The 18597-nt window shown below is 46.0% G+C and overlaps 1 protein-coding gene across 2 annotated transcripts in view; it reads left to right on the top strand.

The window, feature by feature from the left end:
* Nucleotides 1–16996, top strand: part of LOC122392638 (biogenesis of lysosome-related organelles complex 1 subunit 2-like) — a 47505-nt gene extending 30509 nt beyond the window's left edge. For both annotated transcript variants that reach the window (XM_043387724.1, XM_043387725.1), the window contains exon 5: nucleotides 16567–16996. In XM_043387724.1, the coding sequence (XP_043243659.1) occupies nucleotides 16567–16678 (112 nt within the window). In that variant the 3' untranslated portion in view covers nucleotides 16679–16996. The remainder of the gene's footprint in view (nucleotides 1–16566) is intronic.
* Nucleotides 16997–18597: the final 1601 nt, after the last annotated feature.

Genomic DNA, 18597 nt, shown 5'->3' with positions numbered 1-18597 from the left:
GATGGGCTCGAGGGCCCTCAAGCATCATGAAGACCTATAAGGGCCCCACAGTGGTCTCCGAACGCCACCACGGAGGCTTGTTTGGCCACGCTGGACTATGATGGCCCTAACGATGACCTCTGAAGCCCCTTACGACTACTTTTGAGGGCCCTTACGATGACGTTTGGTGTCTACTGCAGGCTCGAAGGGACTACTGATTCGTTCAGGCGATTCACGTGCCTATTTATGTCACTTTTAGTGCAGGGGGCATCTTACCCAGCGCCAGGGGGCGTCTTTTCCACCCTGTGGGGTAAGATGCCCCCTTTCACTTCTTCAGGAAAATGCTTGATAGCAAGAAAAGTTATCATATTTCAGACACGAAAGTGTGATATTTTTGGAGAAAAATGATGTCGGCTTCCGTTGAAACTCCAAGTTTTGGCTTTCCGATCGTCATTTTCGAATAATATATGACATAGTCAAACCCTGGGCATCTTTCCCCACTCTCCCCTAAGCTTTTGTTTGGAATAGGCTGCCTTGCAGAGCTGGAGTGTTTTGGTTTTTGCTAAGAACGCTAAGAAATATTTTTGAACAAACTTTTCCACCAGTGGAGGCCTTTGGTGAGCCTAATCCTGACATAGAAATGGACTGACCAGGTGAGCTGGCTACTAGAGAGAAGACCGCAGTAGTTGCCAGGCTTACCTGCAAACATGGAAAATCTGCTCCAACTAACCCAACGCGAATCTTACCAAATGCAGTGAATCTTTGAACAATCCACAGTAGTTGCCAGACCAACCCACTAACAGTAGAAATCTGCTCTACCTAACCCGACGTGAACCTTACCATAGAGCTCAGCGACCTTACCTTATGCACTATGCAGGTGCCACTGCACATGCGCACGTGCAAGACTTGTTAACACATCTCGAGAGCAGCTGGGCTGATTGCGCTCGAAGTCGGTGGGTCATTGGGGAGCGGTTAGAAGATAACCCTCAGTAATTGGTGCCTCAGTTCGCACTGGTGCCGCGCTCGTGCAAGGCTCAATCGCGTTTGTTCGTTCATAGCCTAAATGGCGCTTTTATGTTTAGTTATGCGTTTTTTACGCGTAGCAACATCAGCATACATTAAGGCTTTTCACTTTAGGTAAATTAGCTTGCTAGTTTAGCAAGGATTCGGTCAGGAAACTGAAAAGCGTCAGGATATCAACGTTGCCGTAAGAAATAAAACTCAATAAAACTGATAAATACATGAGTTGGTAGGTCGTGGCGGAGTTTCCCAAAAGTTCGCCAACTCGTAAATCCGTCTTTCACCTACAATCTTGCTGGTAGGCACTCCACACTGAAGTGTGTGACGTTATCTTGAAGAGTCTCCCTTGACGAATGGTCTCGATGGCGCCTCCTGAACGGTTGGCTTTGGCCCGGCCCCGGGAAGTTGATTAAATGATATTGGGCGGCTGTGGGCCAGAAAGTTTTAAAAGTTCGCTCAGGTATGTGCAGTGTGGTGTCAATATCTTTGAGTTTTAGGTATAGAGCATGCATGTAAGCTGAGTTTGTTAAACTGATTACTCTGTCTGAAGTAGCTAAAGTTGTGAGTTTGCGTCCATTCATGATGCTGGGCGGTAGCGTGCAGCACTTTTCACGTGTAATAACTACCAAAAGTCAAGAAGCTTGGCCTTGGCAACGTGACTGGTCGTCTCGTTGGCTGTTTATTTTGCGGCAACTTTCTGTCGTCATGCTTACGTAGAAATGAGTCTAATGAAGCAAACATGATCCCAACTATAATGTAAAAAAAAGTAACTTAACCAAATTATAGCAACTCGTTCTCTTCGCAGCTGATCTAATCCCGGGAAAACAACGAGCTCATTAATTAAGAATAACAATTCGACAGCTCATGCAACCATGCAATCTTTTTACCGCAGTCCGCTGTCATGCTTTTTGTCCTTTCGTCCGCTCTGCATTGCTCTGCTCTGCTTCGCTTCGCTTCGCTCTGCCCGGCTTTGCCCTATCACCTTTTCTTTCCTGGATCCTGGGAATGTTTTGCGCTGCTGCTAGCTCGGTAAAAATGTGGTTCATTAGTCCTATGCAAATATTGACGGCAGACCATGACGTCTCTGTAGATTGTAAATAACACAAAAAAAGTCGTGCTTCTCGCCGATAATGAGTACATGAGATTGTGTTGTGGTGTATCGCCGTGGTTGTTGGCCAGTATTTTATGAGCTAGCTCTCGCCATTCAGCTATCGGTGCTTTTTTGTGGGTCACATTGACTTGTGTCTGATTTCTTCTGTATACATTCTTATGTATTCTGTGTACAGGAAGTGTATTATAACCAAACTGCTCAGACCTTCATCGTTCGATGTGTCATGTGACCCGCCCTTGTAGGTACCGTGTGACGACATTCTCTGTTCTGTGGTTACTTTTCGCGAAGTTTGATTTGGTTCACTTTGATTTGGCTACAGATAGCTGGAAGAGTATATGGACTGTGTGTCGTTTCGTGACAGTTTATGACTGCATGCAGCATTTGGTCACGTATTGTGGCGCACTGCATCGTTCTGAGCCATGAGGCTGCAGACTTTGACTTTGACGTAACCGCAGGTTGTTTGAAAAGACAAACACTATTCGTTAGAATTGTGTTTTTCTATTGAAAAACAACCGGAGCGGTCGTTCTCCGGGCTATGTTTTGCAAGTCTGGCAGCGAATCGAGACATCTTGATTGGGGCCTAGACGAAATGTACAATCTTCGTAAAAAGTTCAGTGTATAGGCTCCCGGAGGCGATCTACCTTATGGCATCGGTCGCTACTCGCTTAAAACCTCGTGGCACGTGGCACGTGCGATTCCATTTTCCCCGTGTTAAGTGAACGGGGTTTTGGACACTTTTTGCGCGATCGCCAATAGCGGGAAAACGAGCCAAGGAAGAGGTGGTTTTCTTCCCAGCATTTTATGGCAAACACGTTTGGGTACACGCTAGTGTGCGCTGTATACCCCTCAGAATCTCGGAACGTGTCTTTGCACGAGGTCAAAGTTGGAATTTTGCTGTGTCCCATGTTAAGTCAATGGACGGCGATGTCGAGACTTTGCAGAGACATTTTCATTCGATCTTTGTACAAAATTTTAGAGATAGATTTCGCCCAAACTCTTATATCTTGTAAAGGAAAGAGCATAGTACATGCCGTTATGCTTCGTTAAGCTGGCAGAAATCGTTTTTTCTAATAAAGTTCGTTTGAAAATGAAAATTTTTAACATGGAAAGTCAATGGGAGCGTCTTTGTTGCTTAATAACTTTTTACGTTACAGATATCAAAGTGAAAAGTTAATAAAACATACAACTTTCGATGCTCTTTCCAATAATGTATAGAACGTCACTGCACGATGTGCCGTTTTTAAGAAAAGTTGTAAAAAAGCAGGGCTCGACTGTGACTTGAACCCAACCACATTAGAGTATACGAATAGGTGACGGCGATACCTCCCGTGTGCGGATGCGACACTGATTATTGCTAAATATTAGCAGTAGGCCGCCTGTGGGGTGCCTGTACAAACCTTATATCTCTGCAACCACTGGACCGATTCACTCGCGGTCTTTTGTGTGGGATAGCTCCTTCCTTTCTTACACGTAGTGTGCTACTCTCGATGCGTATGGGTGACCCCTAATGCACGTGCCACGTGCAAAACGAAAAGAAGTCAGTTCAGTAACAAGTCTAATAACTCTGTAGTTAGTTTGCCGATTGCGCTGATACTTGGCATGGTTGTAGGCACCCGCCGCGCAATGCATTTCCATGTGTCACGGTTGGGGTGCCGCTGCACGTGCGCACGGGCAGGGTGACGCTTCCAGATCTCGAGAACGACTGGGCCGATTGTGATCAAAGTTGGCACACCGTTAGGGCTCGGCGAGTAGGGTGCCGTGCACAAGTCAGATGGGACCCAGTTTGCACGTGCGCACGTGCAGGCTGACGCTTCCATATCTCAAGAACGGTTGGACCGACTGTGCTCAAATTTGGCATACCACTAGAGACTAGTTAGTAGGGTGCCGTGCACAAGTCAGTAAGTATGTATTTTCATGTGCCGCGGTTGGGGTGCAGCTGCACGTGCGCACGTGTAGGGGTCGTTTCCCGATCTTGGAAACGGCTGGGCCGATTCAGATTAAATTTGGTACATCGCTAGAAACCGGCGAATAGAGTGCCGTGCACAAGTCAATTAGGGCCCAGGCTGCACGTGCGCACGTGCAGGGTCACGCTTCCAGATCTCGAAAACGGCCGGGTCGATTGCACTCAAATTTGGCACACCGCTATAGACCGGCGAATAGGGTGCCGTGCACGTCAGTCCGTAGCACACCGACTCCGGTCTGCACGTGCAAGGCTCATCCTCTCGTTTGGCGGCGGGTAACCGCAGGTTGTTTGAAAAGACAAACACTATTCGTTAGAATTGTGTTTTTCTATTGAAAAACAACCGGAGCGGTCGTTGTCCGGGCTATGTTTTGCAAGTCTGGCCGCGAATCAGTACAACTTGACGGGGGCCTAGACGAATCGCTCAATTTCCGTAAAAAGTTCAGGGTATGGGCTCCCGGAGGCGATCTACCTGATGGCACCGGTCGCTACTCGCTAAGAAGTCTTTTGCGCGTGGCACGTGCGATTCCATTTTCCCCATGTTAAGTCAACGGGGTTTTGGACACTTTTTGCGCGATCGCAAATGGCGGGAAAACGAGCCAAGGAAGAGGTGGTTTTCTTCCCAGCATTTTATGGCAAACACGTTTGGGTACACGCCAGTGTGCGCTGTATACCCCTCAGAATCTCGGAACGTGTCTTTGCACGAGGTCAAAGTTGGAATTTTGCTGTGTCCCATGTTAAGTCAATGGACGGCGATGTCGAGACTTTGCAGAGACATTTTCATTCGATCTTTGTACAAAATTTTAGAGATAGATTTCGCCCAAACTCTTATATCTTGTAGAGGAAAGAGCATAGTACATGCCGTTATGCTTCGTTAAGCTGGCAGAACTCATTTTTTCTTATAAAGTTAATTTGAAATTTAAATTTTTTAACATGGAAAGTCAATGGGAGCGTCTTTTTTGTTTAATAACTTTTTACGTTGCACATGTATCAAAGTGAAAAGTTAATAAAATGTACAACTTTCGATGCTCTTTGCAACAATGTATAGAACGTCACTACACGATGTGCCGTTTTTAAGAAAAGCTGTAAAAAAGCAGGGCTCGACTGTGACTTGAACCCAACCACATTAGACTATACGAACAGGTGACGGGGATACCTCCCGTGTGCGGATGCGACACTGATTATTGCTAAATATTAGCAGTCGGCCACCGTGGGGGCGCAACCTTATATCTCTGCAACCACTGGACCGATTCACTCGCGGTCTTTTGTGTGGGATAGTTTCTTCCTTTCCCAAACGTAGTGTGCTCCTCTCGATGCGTATGGGTGACCCCTAATGCACGTGCCACGTGCAATACGAAGAGGTGTCAGTTCGGTAACAAGTCTAATAACTCTGTAGTTAGTTTGCCGATTGCGCTGATACTTGGTATGGTTGTAGGCACCTGCCGCGCAATGCATTTCCATGTGTCACGGTTGGGGTGCCGCTGCACGTGCGCACGGGCAGGGTGACGCTTCCAGATCTCGAGAACGACTGGGCCGATTGTGATCAAAGTTGGTACACCCTTAGGGCTCGGCGAGTAGGGTGCCGTGCACAAGTCAGATGGGACCCAGTTTGCACGTGCGCACGTGCAGGCTGACGCTTCCATATCTCAAGAACGTCTGGACCGACTATGCTCAAATTTGGCATACCACTAGAGACTGGTTAGTAGGGTGCCGTGCACAAGTCAGTAAGTATGTTTTTCATGTGCCGTGGTTGGAGTGCAGCTGCACGTGCGCACGTGTAGGGGTCGTTTCCCGATCTTGAAGTTAGCTGGGCCGATTGAGCTCAAACGTTGGGACAATCAGCGACACCACCTGGGCCGATAGCGCTCAACAGTAGCCCAGTACCATAGAATAGAAAGGTAGCATGACATGATTCTAGTTACTTTGTGTGTTTTTTGACACATCCACCGTTAGCCAAAAATACTTTCAAACAAGAACGCCAATCTTCATCTGAGGAATTTCGTTGGGTGTGTGTGGTATTGCGGAACAGTATTCATTCAAGCGGCTACTTACGTCAGAGGCGGCAATGCGGCACAGCATGCATTCAGGCGTCTGACACTTCTGCCATCTAGGGAGGAAAAAGGAATGTTTAGCTGAGATGCCAGCCGCATTAACCGCACTCGGTAACCGGCATGACAAGCTTAAGTGGTTCGGCAATTGATATCGAGAAGGTGGTTGATATTGACACAAACGGTCATAATCCAGTTTGGGCAGTGGTCGGCTGGTACTTGCCAGGGTGGTCCCTCATTTTTCGGACGCCACACTACAATAACTCGGTAATTACCGGGCCGATTGCGCTGAGTGCCGGCGACGATCAAAGTTTCAGGAAAATGGAAATGAAGATGCTGACACACATTGTAAAAATCAATTTCGCAAATAAAAACATCCAACACGTCAGTTTTACTTCAAGTGTCTTCAATCCAAGCAATTTGCTTCTGAAACCAGTTTTGAAATATGGCAAAATAAACCAAAAATAACTAAATGGCTAAGTTTATTCAAAACTGTATAGGGAGCTCAGCCCATGCTTCGCACTCGTTACTGATTGCTGTGAAATAAACGGCATTATTATTATTCTTATTGCAAGCACTGCACCTGAATCGCGATGCGCCTGCAACCCAAAAATAGAAACTGACCAGGTGAACAAGGTCACGCGCTGTTTGAAGAATGGAAAATGCAGATGAAGTTGCTTACGTTGCTTCAGGAATTAGGAATTTGACGGTTACGGTTTATAATTGTGCTGTCAATTTCAATAGAGGCGCATACATTACTCGGATTGACGTATTTACACACATATATCCAGTTCGTTACATTGATCATTGTTCTATCACTGCATCGGAACTGTTGTTTGTGCTTGGTTTGTTAGAAGACTGGGACGAAACCAGGATAGACACGGTGAGTGAGATGCCGCCGCACTGTACCATCGCTGTCGAGGCGGCCGTTTCTTTCAGCGTATATTTTTTCCCGAAAAAAGGGAGGCAATCAATGTTAGTTTCACTAAAAGTCTTCTTAAGTCTAAGTCATTCTGGTCTGCGCAATTGATTATAAATCTCAGTACGATAACTGATTACGGTATTCTAAAAAAACTGCGCATCTGAGACAAACGTTGGTTGTTTACAGCTTTGATTCATGTTGCTAGGTGGTTGCCAGGGAGCTAGAGACGCCAAGAAAGACCATAATCTAAGCAGCATTGCAGAATTTACGGTGATACGATAACTGATTACGGTATTCTAAAAAAACTGCGCATCTGAGACAAACGTTGGTTGTTTACAGCTTTGATTCATGTTGCTAGGTGGTTGCCAGGGAGTTAGAGACGCCAAGAAAGACCATAATCTAAGCAGCATTGCAGAATTTACGTACGGTGATATGCAGCGTGTATGTCGCATTGCTAGTGAGGGCCGATAAGAATAAGAAAAAGAATGAGTTGTGATAAGATTGGTATCGGTTACAGAACGAGTTTTGATAAGATTGGTACGGTTACAAATTCGATACCAGGCTTTTCTTATCTTTGTGCCATATTCGCATTGATTCTTTAGGGCTTAGATTGTTTATTTCTTGCGTGATTGCTGTATGGTTGTAGTTTTTTCCTGGAATCAATCATCACAAACATGAAAAACATAAAGGTATTTCGCGATTAATGTGCCATATGGAATCATCAAGGTACAGGTCTCGCGGGTTTTAGCAGTAGGATTTGCCTCTATGAAATTTAGTAAAGTTCCGGCCATATCTTCTTCATAATCTTAAAGGGTTAACGATTCATCCATTTATCGTACACATGCCCGCCGTGATCCTCTTAAATGGCTTCATCGCATATTTAGTAAATTTCCGGCCATATCTTCTTCGTCTTAATCTTAACCCTATTCCTGGCGGGCTCCGCCGGGACAAGAAACTGGCGGGGGGGGGGGCCGATTCGGCCCCCCCTGAGATCTCGAGAACGAAGCAAGATAGCGACAAGCGGTAAACGGCATCGGATACGCACGGCCAAGATCTACAATTTTTACTAAGGTCATTTTCAGGTCAGGTCAAAGATGACGTCACAGGGTAACCGCAGGTTGTTTGAAAAGACAAACACTATTCGTTAGAATTGTGTTTTTCTATTGAAAAACAACCGGAGCGGTCGTTCTCCGGGCTATGTTTTGCAAGTCTGGCCGCGAATTGGGGCAACTTGATTGGGGCCTAGACGAAATGTACAATCTTCGTAAAAAGTTCAGCGTATGGGCTCCCGGAGGCGATCTACCTTATGGCACCGGTCGCTACTCGCTTAAAACCTCGTGGCACGTGGCACGTGCGATACCATTTTCCCCATGTTAAGTGAACGGGGTTTTGGACACTTTTTGCGCGATCGCCAATGGCGGGAAAACGAGCCAAGGAAGAGGTGGTTTTCTTCCCAGCATTTTATGGCAAACACGTTTGGGTACACGCCAGTGTGCGCTGTATACCCCTCAGAATCTCGGAACGTGTCTTTGCACGCGATTAAAGTTGGAATTTTGCTGTGTCCCATGTTAAGTCAATGGACGGCGATGTCGAGACTTTGCAGAGACATTTTCATTCGATCTTTGTACAAAATTTTAGAGATAGATTTCGCCCAAACTCATATATCTTGTAGAGGAAAGAGCATAGTACATGCCGTTATGCTTCGTTAAGCTGGCAGAACTCATTTTTTCTTATAAAGTTCATTTGAAAATTAAAATTTTTAACATGGAAAGTCAATGGGAGCGTCTTTGTTGCTTAATAACTTTTTACGTTGCAGATATACCAAAGTGAAAAGTTAATAAAATATACAACTTTCGATGCTCTTTCCAACAATGTATAGAACGTCACTGCACGATGTGCCGTTTTTAAGAAAAGCTGTAAAAAAGCAGGGCTCGACTGTGACTTGAACCCAACCACATTAGAGTATACGAACAGGTGAAGGGGACACTTCCCATGTGCGGACGCGACACTGATTATTGCTTATTATTTGGCAGTCGGCCGTTGTGGGTGCGCCTTTGCTAAGCTTATATCTCCATAACTGCTTGACCGATTCACTTGCCGTCTTTTGTGTGGGATAGCCTCTTCCATTCTTACACGTAGTGTGCTATTCTCGATGCGTATGGGTGACCCCTAATGCACGTGCCACGTGCAAAACGAAGAGGTCTCAGTTCGGTAACAAGTCTAATAACTCTGTAGTTACTTTGCCGATTGCACTGATACTTGGCATGGATGTAGGCAACCGCCGGGCAATACATTTCTGTGTGTCACGGTTGGGGTGCAGCTGCACGTGCGCACGGGCAGGGTGACGCTTCCAGATCTCGAGAACGGCTGGGCCGATTGTGATCAAAGTTGGCACACCGTTAGGGATCGGCGAGTAGGGTGCCGTGCACAACTCAGATGGGACCCATTTGGCACGTGCGCACGTGCAGGCTGACGCTTCCAGATCTCAAGAACGGCTGGGCCGACTGTGCTCAAATTTGGCATACCGCTAGAGACTGGTTAGTAGGGTACCGTGTACAAGTCAGTAAGTATGTATTTTCATGTGCCACGGTTGGGGTGCAGCTGCACGTGCGCACGTGTAGGGGTCGTTTCCAGATCTTGGAAACGGCTGGGCCGATTCAGATTAAATTTGGTACATCGCTAGAAACCAGCGAATAGAGTGCCGTAACCGCAGGTTGTTTGAAAAGACAAACACTATTCGTTAGAATTGTGTTTTTCTATTGAAAAACAACCGGAGCGGTCGTTCTCCGGGCTATGTTTTGCAAGTCTGGCCGCGAATCGAGACATTTTGGGTGGGGCCTAGACGAATCGCTCAATCTTCGTAAAAAGTTCAGGGTATGGGCTCCCGGAGGCGATCTACCTTATGGCACCTGTCACTACTCGCTAAGAATTCGTTTGGGCGTGGCACGTGCGATTCCATTTTCCCCATGTTAAGTGAACGGGGTTTTGGACACTTTTTGCGCGATCGCCAATAGCGGAAAAACGAGCCAAGGAAGAGGTGGATTTCTTCCCAGCATTTTATAGCAAACACGTTTGGGTACACGTCAGTGTGCGCTGTATACCCTTCAGAATCTCGGAACGTGTCTTTGCACGAGGTCAAAGTTGGAATTTTGCTGTGTCCCATGTTAAGTCAATGGACGGCGATGTCGAGACTTTGCAGAGACATTTTCATTCAATCTTTGTACAAAATTTTAGAGATATATTTCGCCCAAACTCTTATATCTTGTAGAGAAAGGAGCATAGTACATGCTGGTATGCTTCGTTGAGCTGGCAGAAATCGTTTTTTCTAATAAAGTTCGTTTGAAAATGAAAATTTTTAACATGGAAAGTCAATGGGTGCGTCTTTATTCCTCTATAACTTTTAGCGTTAGTAATATATATAGGTGAAAAGTTAATATAATATACAACTTTTGATGCTCTTTCCACTGATGTATAGAACGTCACTGCACGGTGTGCCGTTTTCAAGAAAAGTTGTAAAAAAGCAGGGCTCGACTGTGACTTGAACCCAACCACATTAGAATATACGAACAGGTGAAGGGGACACCTCCCATGTGCGGACGCGACATTGATTATTGCTAAATATTAGCAGTAGGCCGCCGTGGGGGCGCCTTTACAAACCTTATATCTCTGCAACCACAGGACCGATTCACTCGCGGTCTTTTGTGTGGGATAGTTTCTTCCTTTCCCAAACGTAGTGTGCTACTCTCGATGCGTATGGGTGACCCCTAATGCACGTGCCACGTGCAAAACGAAGAGGTGTCAGTTCGGTTACAAGTCTAATATTTCTGTAGTTAGTTTGCCGATTGCACTGAGACTTGGCATGGTTATAGGCACCCGCCGCGCAATGCATTTCCATGTGTCACGGTTGGGGTGCCGCTGCACGTGCACACGGGCAGGGTGACGCTTCCAGATCTCGAGAACGGCTGGGCCGATTGTGATCAAAGTTGGGCACACCGTTAGGGATCGGCGAATAGGGTGCCGTGCACAAATCAGATGGGACTCATTTTGCACGTACGCACGTGCAGGACGACGCTTCCAGATCTCGAGAACGGCCGGGCCGACTGTGCTCAAATTTGGCATACCACTAGAGACTGGTTAGTAGGGTGCCGTGCACAAGTCAGTTAGTATGTATTTCCATGTGCCACGGTTGGGGTGCAGCTGCACGTGCGCACGTGTAGGGGTCGCTTCCATGGATCTTGGAAACGGCTGGGCCGATTCAGATTAAATTCGGGACCACGCTAGAGACCGGCGAATAGAGTGCCGTGCAAAAGTCAATTGGGGCCCAGGCTGCACGTGCGCACGTGCAGGGTGTTGCTTCCAGATCTAGAAAACGGCCGGGTCGATTGCACTCAAATTTGGCACACCGCTATAGACCGGCGAATAGGGTGCCGTGCACGTCAGTCCGTAGCACACCGACTCCAGTCTGCACGTGCAAGGCTCATCCTCTCGTTTGGCGGCGGGCGTTTTTGCTGCGTTTGCAAAGGTAACCGCAGGTTGTTTGAAAAGACAAACACTATTCGTTAGAATTGTGTTTTTCTATTGAAAAACAACCGGAGCGGTCGTTGTCCGGGCTATGTTTTGCAAGTCTGGCCGCGAATTGGGGCAACTTGGGTGGGGCCTAGACGAAATGTACAATCTTCGTAAAAAGTTCAGTGTATGGGCTCCCGGAGGCGATCTACCTGATGGCACCGGTCGCTACTCGCTTAAAACCTCGTGGCACGTGGCACGTGCGATTCCATTTTCCCCATGTTAAGTCAACGGGGTTTTGGACACTTTTTGCGCCATCGGGAATGGCGGAAAAACGAGCCAAGAAAGGGGTGGTTTTCATCCCAGCATTTTATGGCAAACACGTTTGGGTACACGCTAGTGTGCGCTGTATACCCCTCAGAATCTCGGAACGTGTCTTTGCACGAGGTCAAAGTTGGAATTTTGCTGTGTCCCATGTTAAGTCAATGGACGGCGATGTCGAGACTTTGCAGAGACATTTTCATTCGATCTTTGTACAAAATTTTAGAGATAGATTTCGCCCAAACTCTTATATCTTGTAGAGGAAAGAGCATAGTACTTGCTGGTATGCTTCGTTAAGGTGACAAAACTCATTTTTTCTTTTAAAGTTAATTTGAAATTTAAAATTTCTAACATGGAAAGGCAATGGGAGCGTCTTTATTCCTCTATAACTTTTATCTTTAGTAAGATATATAGGTGAAAAGTTAATATAATATACAACTTTTGATGCTCTTTCCACTGATGCATAGGACGTCACTGCACGATGTGCCGTATTTAAGAAAAGCTGTAAAAAATCAGGGCTCGACTGTGACTTGAACCCAACCACATTAGAGTATACGAACAGGTGACGGGGATACCTCCCGTGTGCGGATGCGACACTGATTATTGCTAAACATTAGCATTCGGCCGCCTTGGGGGCGCCTTACAAAGCTTCTATCTCCACAACTACTTGACCAATTCACTCGCGGTCTTTTGTGTGGGATAGCTTCTTCCTTTCTTACACGTAGTGTGCTATTCTCGATGCGTATGGGTGACCCCTAATGCACGTGCCACGTGCAAAACGATGAGAAGTCAGTTCAGTAACAAGTCTAATAACTCTGTAGTTAGTTTGCCGATTACGCTGGTACTTTGCATGGATGTTGGCACGCACCCGGCAATGCATTTCCATGTGTCACGGTTGGGGTGCCACTGCACGTGCGCACGGGCAGGGTGACGCTTCCAGATCTCGAGAACGGCTGGGCCGATTGTGATCAAACTTGGCACACCGCTAGAGGCTGGTTAGTAGGGTGCCGTGCACAAGTCAGATGGGACCCGTTATGCACGTGCGCACGTGCAGGCTGACGCTTCCAGATCTCAAGAACGGCTGGGCCGACTGTGCTCAAAATTGGCATACCGCTAGAGACTGGTTAGTAGTGTGCCGTGCACAAGTCAGTTAGTATGTATTTTCATGTGCCACGGTTGGGGTGCAGCTGCACGTGCGCACGGGTAGGGGTCGTTTCCCTATCTTGGAAACGGCTGGGCGGATTCAGATTAAATTTGGTACATCGCTAGAAACCGGCGAATAGAGTGCCGTGCACAAGTCAATTGGGGCCCAGGCTGCACGTGCGCACCTGCAGGATGTCACTTCCAGATCTCGAAAACGGCCGGGTCGATTGCACTCAAATTTGGCACACCGCTATCAGTTGGTGACATACCAGGGAAATAAGCTAAAATTAGAGCGCTCTATTTATTGCTCCTGCCCCATGTTGAAGAGATACCCCTAAAAGCGTGATCTTTTATCGGCCCTTACGCAGCAAGGCAGTAATTCTCAGACCGGTGGATGGTATCAATAGAAAGAGAATGCGTCAAAGATTAACATGAATTAATTAAAATAACATTAAAATGTTAATTAAGCGTGGAAATTAGTCCCAAACATAAGCTAATTATTGCTCCTACCTCGGCGACGGCGCTCCCCGCAGTCGGCGGAGAAGCTAAAATAAAAGCCACCATCCTCCTCCGTAAGTCAATTTTAGAGCGGCCGAGTAGGCCGATGCGGGGCCACCAAACTGAGGTGAGACGTGGCTAGTAATTGCAAACCGCCATAGAAATCAATATCTTAAGACGTACAATATGGGATGATTACTCTGAAGCTGGAGTGAAAGCATGAGTAGATTGCAAGAAACGAAATGCATAGATTGGTTGAATTATGTACAATAGGCACAGCTCAGATGAAGCCATTTCTATGATGTTGACATATGACATAACCCTTCCTCTCCTCACCTATGATTTAAGTGCATTGGCAGTTACCGGCATAGTTTTTGAGCACGAGTGTAATTCGCCATCGGACCGCAATACATGTTGCTAGGCTGCTGCCATTACAACGAACATACGAATACTGCCTTCATTTGTAGACGTTTGTTTTTTTAGGCGGTCTTTGACGTGCAAGGGGGCATACCTGTCGACAACTTGAGTTTCTCCGAATTTCAAAAACTCCCAGAATTTCAATTCCTTATGCACTGTAGGTACAGCTATGTTCACAAGTTTTCGTTTCCTCCTGTTCTAAAAAGGATGATATTTGTCGATTTCGTGCGTCGCTGATAGGAGGGTGCGTTTAATAATTAGGCCCAACGCTTTCTGCATCCGCGAGTTCCTTCAAAAGGGAACAACAGTTTCCATTTATTACACTATGGGACATGTGACAAAATGACCACTGGAACACGCATGAAACGGAGCTCATATTCCTAAAAATGTCTACAATCATTTCTTTTCTGACACTATTAGCAAATACCATCTCAAGTTAGGTGGTTGACAGACAGTCAATGGAGATCTGGGGAGACTGAGTGATGCCAATTCACCACTTAACTGATAATGAGGGCCGAGGGAAGAGAAACATGCAACATGCACAACTGACAACTTGACAAGTGACAAAACACTACCACTATTGCGCAGTGCACAACAAATTACAGCAGCCAGCCCAAAAAATGATTTTGGTGGCTAATTGCAAAACAAGTCACTAATAAATGTCTTAGTTGCAGCTGAAATCACACTGTTCACACATTGAGTGAGATGCCACAGGTGGTTTGAATCACACTTTGGTTCAACTGCAAATCTGAAGTGTTGTCATGAGGTTCATGCCTCCATGATCACAGCACTTTGGTTGTGGTTGGCAAAACACTTGTAGTCTGCAGAGTTCCACATGAACTGCAGACACCTCATCTGGTGGTCTTCATGTTGCTCAACTTCTTCAGGAGGCAAATGTCGACCACCCAGCGGAAGCATGGTCCTGCAGAAAAGGAAGGTAATGCATAAGGTACAAACATTATCTGCTGAAACAGCTCCTTCTGTTGGCTGTTATTAAACTTTTAACTTAGGTAACATAACAACATGTATTCCATGTATATTACATTTGTTGAAGTAAAATACTGCCCGCTATTTCAAAACCAGAAAATGAAATTATATTGTGGCATAATTCACCTGCTCAGCTATCAGTATCAAATAATAATTAATTTAATATTTGGCATATTCCATATAACACATTCATAGAATATTCTACTTCACGTCACAAGGACTCACAATCTTTCTGTTGGGTGTTTGATTGACGCATTAACTAAGTTTGTCTTAGGTTTTATTATTGCAAAAAATTCATATTGCATTATTGTATCAAAATAATGCCAGCAATAACAAAACAAGAACATGAAATGCCAATGAGCAAGCCGCCTTTCCTTGAAATGGATTACTTTGAAAGGAATTTTAGTTTATTTTAAGGAAAAGGAGAAATGATTATCAGGTAATTATCAGAAAACCACTCAACCAGCAAGTGGCTGGGTGGTTTCACAGCAAACATCAAGCCAAAACATAACTTACATCTATCTAACAATTGAGCCATTTGACTACTACAAGGATATGTGAGCAAAATAAGAATCCAATTATCCAATGTTGACTTCCTTGCAAAGTTTATGCCTTATTTTATGAAAATGTGTCACTAGAATATGATACTTATCATCGAATATTATTTAATTTACGATTTATTTCGATCGGAATGCACATGGAGTCCCGCGCCATTTTCGTCGACGATGAATATGATCGTGTTTCATGAAGAGATAAGGGGTTTCAATGGTCTTTCAAAGCAATAATTTGAAGCAAAAATTTGTAGGAAATAATATGAAGCTGGTTCAAATGGCCATCAACCATTTAAAACACCGAAAATACTCACAGCTCCGTCCCGACGACCACGCAGCACCGCGCACGCCACACTACTGGCACAATGCCAAAACTGCTGTCACAGCGGAAATGATTTTTTTTTCTCGATTGCAATTGTGGAATTATTTATTAAACAGAAGATGATCTTTCCGAAAAACCGACTGATTTCATACACAGATGCATGGAAAATAAAAAATCCCGGTAAGTTTATTTGTATTGTTTTGTCGATTTTGACATGCTCCTAGTTTGCAGCCATATTTCGATATGTTCTACAGGGAGTTCAGAATTATTTCAGGACCAATCTTTTCCTCATTCATTTTCCCGTCAATCATGAAATTTTTAGAGCGGAACAATTGGTTTCCAGGCGGTCCGAGCGGTTTTTGTGAGAAGGGTGCAAAAATCGGCGTCATTTTTAGAGCCTCGACACCAGCTCAACACAGGACCCTATGGGAGACGGTGAAGTAGCGGGAGCAATAAATAGAGTGCTCTAATTTTAGCTTATTTCCCTGGTGTGTCACCGACTGCTATAGACCGACGAATAGGGTGCCGTGCACGTCCGTCCGTAGCACACCGACTCCGGTCTGCACGTGCAAGACTCATCCTCTCGTTTGGCGGCGGGCGTTTTTGCTGCGTTTACAAAGGTGCTTGCTCAAACAACCTGCGGTCCCGCGATGCGGAGCCCAGCATCGCAGATGCTGGTATGTGGAGACTGGTGAGACTGGTGACTTTCTGTGGTGTCGTATGATGGTGCCCAATCGCAACTGTATTGTGTGTGACGGTTCACACCTTTATCTGCTTGCAGGCAACTGGAGGAGGTGGACCGAAGTCTTGCCAAGCTGGAGTCGGCCGCCATTCAGCTGGACTCGTACTCCAAACAGCTGGAGAATCGGTGTCGAGCGCTGGGATCGCGGTGAACAGTGCATGGTGGTACAGCATGATGTCGATGAAGTATACGGGGGACTGAGGGTAGACATGTGGATGCCAGTGTTGCGTGCTCAGGACAGCGTCTCTGCACATTTTTAGTGGACATTCTGATGAAGACATTATAATAGTTTCCATAAAAAGTGAAATTGGTATTGGCACTGGCTTCAAAAGTTACTCACCGAAAATTTACCGGCAGATTCAAGGTAGGACATCGACTTAATATTGAAATAAGGTTTGCCATGTTGACATTGTATCAAAATGTAGGCTGGCGACTGATGAGTGTCCTCTGAGTTTACATTCGAAGTGTGTAACCGCAGGTTGTTTGAAAAGACAAACACTATTCGTTAGAATTGTGTTTTTCTATTGAAAAACAACCGGAGCGGTCGTTGTCCGGGCTATGTTTTGCAAGTCTGGCAGCGAATTGGGGCAACTTGGTAGGGGCCTAGACGAAATGTACAATCTTCGTAAAAAGTTCAGTGTATGGGCTCTCGGAGGCGATCTACCTGATGGCACCGGTCGCTACTCGCTAAGAAGTCTTTTGCGCGTGGCGCGTGCGTTTGAATTTTCGCCCATGTTAAGTCAATGGGGGTTTGGGGGTCTTTTTGCGCCATCGGGAATGGCGGAAAAACGAGCCAAGAAAGGGGTGGTTTTCATCCCAGCATTTTATGGCAAACACGTTCCGGTACACGCCAGTGTGCGCCGTATACCCGTCAGAATCTCGGAACGTGTCTTTGCACGCGATTAAAGTTGGAATTTTGCTGTGTCCCATGTTAAGTCAATGGACGGCGATGTCGAGACTTTGCAGAGACATTTTCATTCGATCTTTGTGCAAAATTTTAGAGATAGATTTCGCCCAAACTCTTATATCTTGTAGAGGAAAGAGCATAGTACATGCCGTTATGTTTCGTTAAGCTGGCAAAACTCATTTTTTCTTATAAAGTTCATTTGAAAATTAAAATTTTTAACATGGAAAGTCAATGGGAGCGTCTTTGTTGCTTAATAACTTTTTACGTTGCAGATGTATCAAAGTGAAAAGTTAATAAAATATACAACTTTCGATGCTCTTTCCAACAATGTATAGAACGTCACCGCACGATGTGCCGTTTTTAAGAAAAGCTGTAAAAAAGCAGGGCTCGACTGTGACTTGAACCCAACCACATTAGAATATACGAACAGGTGAAGGGGACACCTCCCATGTGTGGACGCGACACCGATTATTGCTAATTATTAGCAGTCGGTCGCCGTGGGGGCGCCTTTACAAACCTTATGTCTCTGCAACCGCTTGACCGATTCACTTGCGGTCTTTTGTGTGGGATGGTTTCTTCCTTTCCCAAACGTAGTGTGCTACTCTCGATGCGTATGGGTGACCCCTAATGCACGTGCCACGTGCAAAACGAAGAGGTGTCCGTTCGGTAACAAGTCGAATAACTCTGTAGTTAGTTTGCCGATTGCACTGATACTTGGCATGGATGTAGGCACCCGCCGTGCAATGCATTTCCATGTGTCACGGTTGGGGTGCCGCTGCACGTGCGCACGGGCAGGGTGACGCTTCCAGATCTCGAGAACGGCTGGGCCGATTGTGATCAAATTTGGCACACCGTTAGGGATCGGCGAGTAGGGTGCCGTGCACAAGTCAGATGGGGCCCAGTTTGCACGTGCGCACGTGCGGGCTGACGCTTCCATATCTCAAGAACGGCTGGACCGACTGTGCTCAAATTTGGCATACCACTAGAGACTGGTTAGTAGGGTGCCGTGCACAAGTCAGTAAGTATGTATTTTCATGTGCCACGGTTGGGGTACAACTGCACGTGCGCACGTGTAGGGGTCGTTTCCAGATCTTGGAAACGGCTGGGCCGAATGCGATTTAATTTGGTACACCGCTAGAGACCGGCGAATAGAGTGCCGTGCA

Source organism: Amphibalanus amphitrite, unplaced genomic scaffold, assembly GCF_019059575.1.
Source record: "Amphibalanus amphitrite isolate SeventyFive unplaced genomic scaffold, NRLGWU_Aamphi_draft 000494F_arrow, whole genome shotgun sequence".
In the NCBI taxonomy this organism is placed as follows: domain Eukaryota; kingdom Metazoa; phylum Arthropoda; class Thecostraca; order Balanomorpha; family Balanidae; genus Amphibalanus; species Amphibalanus amphitrite.
Note: the sequence above shows the minus strand (reverse complement) of the source record. Positions and strands in the feature narration are given on the sequence as shown.